The following is an 8,172-nucleotide window of genomic DNA, read 5'->3' as shown; positions in this document are numbered from 1 at the left end:
AGAATAATTTGTTTCCCGTGCGTGCGCTATGTTGCGGTGAATAATCACTTGAATATTTTGTTATTCTGGCACATTTAATGGGAAGCAGGTTCATATTGTTACGGGAAATATTCACAGTAAGGCAGTTGTCCACACCATTGAGGATGATCACAGCACAGCACTCCTCTGCGTCTTCTACTTCTGGGAGTCTGTCGCACTTTTTTTTCGTCAGCACGGCCAGCGAATACCGCTCAGTAACACTACCCCCGCTCGGGAAAAGCACAGTCCCGGTGCGTTCTACGTTTGTGAAACAGAACGTGCATAATAGGGCTTTAAGCGGGACACATGCACTATTTCAGAGCATGGCGCTCTGGACGAGGATTTCGGAGGCACAGATTCAACTTCGTATGTGACGTTTGTCACGGGCCGCAAAACTCGGTAAGGGCCTGTGTACCTGGGCAAATGTTTTTCACACAAACCCACGCTACGGCACGGGAGCCACAGCAAGACGATTGACCCAGGACTGTAGTGGACATTACGGTGGCAACTGTCGTACCGGAACTTTTGAGAGTCTTGGGATGCAGAGAGCTTGGCATGAGCTATGCGGCTGGCATCATGAGCGCGGGCTACGGCATCACTGGCGTAAGTACTGGTGGCGTCTGCCGCGGGTAGTGAGGTGTCGAAGGGCAGTAACGGGTGTCGGCCAAATGACAGATAAAATGGGGAGTATCCAGCGGTAGAATGGACTGATGAATTGTAGGCGAATGTCACAAAGGGTAAATGAACGTCCCAATCCCGGTGGTCGTCAGACACATACATGGACAGCATGTCTGTGAGGGTACGGTTTAGGCGTTCCGTGAGGCCGTTGGTCTGGGGGCGATAGGCTGTGGTGAATTTGTGACGGACGGAGCACGAACGGAGAATTTCGTCAACCACTCGCGACAAAAAGCAGCGGCCACGGTCAGTTAGTAGTTCACGAGGGGCACCATGATGTAGAATCACGTTTTCTAGGAGGAAGTCAGCGACGTCTGTGGCGCAGCTGGTCGGGATGGTTCTGGTAATAGCATACCGCGTAGCATAATCGGTGGCGACGGCGATCCATTTGTTCCCAGAGGCTGAAACTGGAAATGGCCCAAGAAGGTCAACACCTACACGGGAAAACGGGTCAGTGGCTATGGGGATCGGCTGCAAACGGCCTGAAGGCAAAATTGTGGCTTTCTTTCGACGCTGACACAGTTCACATGCGGCAATGTATTGTTGGACGGGGCGATAGAGCCCCGGCCAGTAGAAGCGTCGGCGCAGGCTGTCGTATGTGCGAGAGACACCCAGGTGGCCAGCTGTTGGAGCATCATGAAACTGGTCAAGGATGGTGGAACGCAGATGTTGAGGAACGACGAGCAAAAGGTCTGCGCCATCTGGTCGCATATTGCGTCGGTATAGGGTGTTCTCGTGGAGTACATATAAGGCAAGAGATGGATCAGGTCGGTCGCAGGTCAGACGGAGGATAATGGAATGGAGCAAAGGATCTAAGTGTTGTTCGTCGGCAATGTTATAAAAGGCCGCCACAGACAAGGCACATGCGTCATCGTCAGAGTCGGTAGAGCTAGGGGAGTCGACGGGATGACGGGACAAGCAGTCTGCATCTTGGTGAAGCCGGCCAGACTTGTACACGACGGAAAATGTATACTCTTGTAATCGAAACGCCCAGCGCCCCAAACGACCTGTAGGATCTTTGTGGGAGGAAAGCCAACACAAGGCATGATGGTCTGTTATAACAGTAAAGTGCCGGCGAAACAAATAAGGGCGGAATTTTGTAATAGCACAAACAAGTGCCAGGCACTCTCGCTCTGTGATAGAGTAATTTTGTTCGGACGTAGATAAGAGGTGGCTGGCATACGCAATCACCCTTGTGTGGCCGTGTTGTTGCTGGGCAAGTATAGCTCCAATGCCGTGGCCACTTGCGTAGGTGCGGAGTTCAGTATTGGCAGATGGGTTGAAATGGGCCGAGACGGGTGGAGTTGTGAGAGCAGCAATAAGTTCCGAGAAAGCTGCAACTTGTTCAGGACCCCAGGAGAATGAAACGTCTTTCTTTAGGAGATTGGTGAGAGGACGAGCTAGCGCTGCGAAATTCGGGACGAATCGTCGGAAATAAGAACATAGGCCAATAAAGTTTCGAACATCGCTGGATGAACATGGAGTGGAAAAATCCCTGACAGCACGAATCTTGTCGGGGTCAGGCTGAACGCCGGCAGCATTAACCAAGTGACCAAGGACTTTGATTTGTCGGTGACCAAAGCTGCACTTTTTAAAGTTTAGTTGCAGTCCTGCGCGGCGAAAAAGCGCTAGGATTGTAGAAAGGCGACGAAGATGGCTTTCAAATGTAGACGAGAAAACTATTACATCGTCAAGATAACACAAACAAGTGGTCCACTTGAAGCCTCGGAGCAAAGAGTCCATCATACGTTCGAAGGTTGCTGGGGCAAAAGGCCAAAAGTCATGACCTTGAATTGATAAAGGCCGTCAGGGGTGATGAACGCTGATTTTTCCTGGTCTCTCTCGTCGACAGACATCTGCCAGTAGCCGGAACGAAGGTCGATGGACGAAAAGTAGCTGGCTCCGTGCAAAGTATCAAGCGCGTCGTCTATACGCGGAAGAGGATACACATCTTTTCTGGTTATCTTATTTAGATGACGATAGTCAACGCAGAATCTCCAACTGTTATCTTTCTTTTTGACCAACACAGCAGGGGATGCCCAGGGGCTGCTGGAAGGCTCAGTTATGCCGTTCGCCAACATTTTGTCGACATCTGTTTGGATGACGCGTCGCTCGGCAAGCGAAACACGATAGGGCCGCCTGGGAATAGGACTGGCGTCACCGGTGTCAATGCGGTGACTGACAACTGTGGTTTGACCCAATGGGCGGGTACCGAAGTCAAAAAAGTCACTGTAGGTGAGCAAAAGCTGTTTTAACTCTGCGACGAATTCAGGCTGGAGATCAGCTGCAATCATGCTTTTAACAGGATCAGTGCGCGATGTAGAGGACCAGGGAGGTGTTGCAGGGACGGCATTTGGATTATCGGTAGTCAGAGCTGAAATGGCACAATCGGTCATCGGCGACAGCTCTGCTAGGGAAATTTCCTCGGGCAGAACCTGAGCTGATAAGCTGAAGTTAAGGACCGGGAGGGTGGCAAGGTTCTGGGAGATATGCGCAATCAGATAAGGAAGGGTGACGTGCCGCTGCAAGATGACATCAGTAATGGGACACGCGAGATAGTCGCAGTCTGGGACGGGTGGGAATGGTGACATAGGGATGTAGACAGCAGCTTCAGGAGGAAGGCGGCAGAACTGTGCTGATCGAAGGCGGTGTGAGCAGGAGGGGTCTTCAGAGCAGAGCGGAAGGCCCAAGCGAAGTAGGCCGGTAGAGCAGTCAATGAGGGCAGAGTGGGCTGCTAAAAAGTCAATGCCAAGGATAACGTCGTGGGGGCATTCTTGGAGGACGGTGAACAACACTGGAGCATGACGACCATCAATGGTAACTCGCGCTGTGCACATGCCAACCACGGCAGCAGGGCTTCCATTGGCAACGCGAACTGTGGGCGAGACGGCTCGAGTAAGGACTTTTTTGAGTCGACGGCGAAATGAGGAGCTGAGAACGGAGAGTTGGGCGCCGGTATCAATGAGAGCAGAAACGGGAACACCATCCACAAGGACGTCGATGCGATTATTTTGTAGGGCAGGGGTCAGCAGAGGTTTTTCAGTCCGGGTCACAAATTCAGCGTCACCTCCGGGAGCTGCATTGGCTAGTTTTCCGGTATGTGGCTGGAATAAGGCGGGGACAAACGGCCGCGAGGAAGAGGACAACGCGAACGTCGGGTCTGCGGGGATGGTGAACGGTTGGCATCACGAGCAGGGACACCGGGGTCAACAGTGGTCTGGTCGGGGCGAGGTGAGGTGAGGTATAGCGAGGGGCATAGTCTCCGCGGTGGTCGATGTAGGTGAATTGACGAGATGGCGTGTACCAACGGCTACGGCAGTGACGGGAAATGTGGCCAACGCGGGAACAAGTAAAACAGATGGGACGACTGTCATGGGTACGCCACTCATTCGGATTGCGGTACCGATATCGGGGCGAGAAACCGGCAGTAGGTGAGGCAGCTGCAATTACTGGAGGGGCAGGTCCTGAATCCACGGTGTCGGTGCGGCAGGTAGAATGAAGAGCCATATTGGCAACCTCTTGGCGAACAACAGCCTGAATGAGTGATATTGCAGCCAAGGTATTGTCGGGGGTAGGCGAGTGTGAAGCTGCAGGAGTCATTGCCTCGAGCTCTTGGCGGACGATGCGGGTCAAAGTAGTGTCATTAGTTGGCGGTCGAGGAGGCGGAAGATCGACACAGGAAGAGCTGGCAGCCGTGTTCGGTAGACGGTCCAAACAATGCGATATGCGTCTCTGCTTCGCTTGTTCGAAACGTCGGCACACTTGTAGTAGAGAGTCCACGGTGGAACAATCCCTGCATAAAAGGAGGTTGAAAGCATCGTCGGCATATCCTTTTACTATGTGGCCGACTTTATCCTCCTCAGGCATGGCGTGGTTCACTTTGCGGCACAGGGACAGGACGTCCTGTATGTAAGTGATGTAAGACTCTGTAGACGTTTGCGCGCGAGAAGCGAGCGCCTTTTTCGCGGCAAGGTGACGGCCAATGGGCTTTCCGAAGAGGTCGTGTAGCTTCTGCTTACAGATGTCCCAAGATGTGAGGTCCTCTTCATGGGTCTCAAACCACACCCGCGCTGTCCCAGTCAAGTAAAAGATATTAGCAAGCATAAGTGTGGGATCCCATTTGTTGTGCTTGCTGACTCGTTCGTATAGAGCCAGCCAGTCGTCGACATCAATGTCGTCGGTCCCACGGATGGTTCCGGGGTCACAGGGATGGGCCATGATGACAGGAGGTGCGGCGGCAGTAGATGTAGCGGCGTCAGTAGTAATACTGGTGGTAATAATGCGTCGGCCGCTGCGGAGATCCAGCTTGTGACGGGGATCGAAAGATTGACCTCCACCAAGAGATGTTACGGGAAATATTCACAGTAAGGCAGTTGTCCACACCACTGAGGATGATCACAGCACAGCACTCGCACAGCACTCGTCTGCGTCTTCTTCTTCTGGGAGTCTGTCGCACTTCTTTTTCGTCAGCACGGCCAGCGAATACCGCTCAGTAACAATATTTTATATTGTTTCCTATTCGAATGCGGCGTGGATTGGCACGATCGTATTTTTTATAACGTTGTTTTTTGTCTCAGAGCATAATGGAATATCTAAAAAATAAAGGAGGTATTAAATGAAAGAAAAAATGTTAGCTGTTTGAATAAAGTTCAAGAGAGAGGGATTATAAGACCCTTGAGTCCATGAAATGTATGAAGATGGGTTGTTCGGCGAAAGGCCCACTGCCGTCAGGTGCCGAATTGTTGTCGGCTTCAGTGCCGGGCAAACCCACAAGTAGTGAATATCTGCCTCGTGATCTGGTGACTTGCAGACAGGACATCCTGGACGTTGATATAAATGTCGATATTGCGGCCATGTTCATGTCACCGCAGGTGTGAGGGCAACCCCGACCCGGATCATCCGTAGTGCAACCTCCTCAGCGCGGGTAAGACCGCTTTCGCACACAGTGGGACAAGAGCACATGTGCGGCGCCGGAGGTGCTCCTTTCTTGTGAGAAGCAGAGTGGCAATATCCATAGTGAGGAAGCGTGTCGATGATGAAGGTAGAGTCGCTTGGCGGGTTGCAGACTCTGCAGAGGTTTGAGAAGTGAGTAGGTCACGTGGGACCCACTCAATTCGAATGGTTTGCGAGATACGAGCCGCCAGACGGTCTATATTCTGGCAGATTTCTGGGCTGCGACTGACGCGTCGGAGGAGACGTATTGCTTGTAGGGCGTCGGTGCGAAAGACAATTTTAACCCGTAGGTAGTAAGGTGGTAACGGAGAGAGAGCGAAGGGCCTCTTGGACAGTAACCAGCTCAGTCCAGAAAGAAGAAGGAGGTTCAGCAAATTGATATCTGGATGTGCTATTAAGCGCCGTCTTACAAGGACAATGAATTGCAGTTGTCGTTTCGCATCCGTCAATGCTGGCATCTATATATGCAATTATTGAGCCTTGGGCAGCTTAGTGTCTTGCTCTGCTATCCTTTCACGAAGGGATGATGCCGCATAAGGAGTCGTTGGTCTATGAATGTCAGTAGGTTTGTTTTCGCTCAGCTGAACAAAATTCCATGGGGGAAGAACTGGCGATGTCGGCGGCAATATGGTGTGCGATGTAGCATAGGCCCGGAGTGCTCGCGGTGAGTGCAAAAGGGTCGCCTTAAGGCTACAAGCATCACGGCGTTGCGGTACTAAATTATATAATGTGTTAAGCTGAGCGTTCTCTTGTTGTGCCACGACCGGTGTGATGCGGGGGAGACAAGTAATGGATCTCACAGCCTCTCTATTCACTGCTTCTAGACAATCCCATTCAGCTGTTGTCAAGTGCTGAAACTGCGCTTGATAATTGAGGCGAGGCTGCAGAACCGCTGTCACCAAGTGCCGTGCGACGTGGGATCGAGCGCCACCGAATTTAGGGGCAATACGTCTTATCAGGCTCAAGATCTTCATCGCCTGCTTTTTAGCCTGATAAAGCCAGGCAGTTCCCTTTCCCGACTGATGAATCGATAATCCCGAAATTTGCCATGTCTCACTTTCGTGAAGGGGGGATTCCAGACGGTTGGAGACGGATCGGAGTCGGTGCGAGTTTGCGGCGACCCCAGTGGTTGGCGACCGATGTGAACACAGTTTTGCTTGTGGAAAGCTTTAGGCCGACAGATTTAACATAGTTGGCAGTAGTATTCAAGGTTGACTGTAAAGCTGCCGCTTGAGTAAACATGTCCTGTGTGTACTCCACACCGTAATATGATCAGCATAGATCAAAAAGTTGACCTCAGGGACATTATATAAGCGCCAAGCAAGGGGAACGAAGGCAATATTAAACAGCATTGGTAACAGTACCGAGCCTTGGGGGTACACCGCGAACAGGTACAAATAATCCGATGGAATCGCCATTAAGACGTATTGCAAATCTTCTGCTTTCAAGGAATGATTTTACGAAACTGCGTACCCTAAGACAGAAATGCAGCGTTTCAATACAATTCAAAATGGCGTCGTGGCTGATGTTATCATACGCTTTTTCGACATCCATCGCGAGAATGGTGCGCACATTGCGGCTACGGGTTAGCGACACAACTTGCGAGGCCAAAACAGCCAGCCCACCTTCAGTGCCTATGGATGGACGTAAGCCAGTTTGTGCGGGGTGGTAGAAACCGTGCTGCTACAACCACATGGATAATCGTGTGGCTAACATTTTTTCTGTCAGCTTGCACAGTGTTGATGTTAGAGAAATCGGCCGAAAGTTGCCGAGATCCGTCGGTGGCTTCCCTTGTTTTGTGATTAGGATCACAATGGCTGATTTCCAACTCTCGGGTACAGAGCCGTCTAGCCATATCTTGTTAATGGTGTCCAAAGTTGAGGTAGTACAGCGTTACTCAGGTTTTTGTACACTTTATATGGAATGGCATCTGGACCGGGTGATGTGTTCCGTTTGGCTTAATCTATTTATTTACATTTATTTATTTACATTACCCCTCAGGGCCAGAGGCATTACAGAGGGGGAGTGGTAAATACACAAAAATGAAGAGAGTACAGTATGTACATGAATGTCAAATAGCACCTGAGTATACCATGTAAGCTAGAGCTACGCGGAACTGCTCATAGTTAGTAATGGCAACAATTTCTTCAGGAAGGTGGTTCCAGTCTCGTGAGGTTCGCGGCAAGAAAGATTGCGAGAAGCCTTTCGTGTTGCATGATAAAATTCCAACTTTGTGTTGATGGTCAATGCGATGGGATACATAAATTGGACGGGGAATGAGGCGATCACGAAGAGCGGGATGATGGTGCAACTAGTGGAACAGGGTTATGCAGAAAACTTTTCTGCGAGATGTCAGTAGAGGGAGACACAAATTAGTCTTCATGGCTGTTATACTGGCTGTTCGGTTGTAGTTAGCAAGAATGAAACGTACAGAGTTATTTTGGACCATCTCGAGATCAGTAATTAAGTTCACATGAGTAGGGTCCCATACCGGTGAAGCATACTCGAGTTTCGATCTTATTAATG

General features: G+C 50.7%; 1 protein-coding gene across 1 annotated transcript; it reads right to left on the bottom strand.

Moving 5' to 3' along the window:
- Window positions 1-2,435: 2,435 nt before the first annotated feature.
- Window positions 2,436-7,200, bottom strand: LOC146194527 (uncharacterized). The gene is made up of 3 exons (XM_084596581.1): window positions 7,184-7,200; window positions 4,144-4,960; window positions 2,436-2,453 (listed from the first exon to the last, which is right to left on the bottom strand). The coding sequence occupies exons 1-3, from the start codon at window positions 7,198-7,200 to the stop codon at window positions 2,436-2,438; spliced, it is 852 nt and encodes a 283-aa protein (XP_084452707.1).
- Between the last annotated feature and the right edge of the window lie 972 nt (window positions 7,201-8,172).

The sequence above is a fragment of the Amblyomma maculatum genome, chromosome 3 (genome assembly GCF_055883805.1).
Source record: "Amblyomma maculatum isolate TAMU_Amacu chromosome 3, ASM5588380v1, whole genome shotgun sequence".
Lineage (NCBI taxonomy): Eukaryota > Metazoa > Arthropoda > Arachnida > Ixodida > Ixodidae > Amblyomma > Amblyomma maculatum.
The sequence above is the reverse complement of the archived record's forward strand: the minus strand, read 5'-3'. Positions and strand labels throughout refer to the sequence as shown.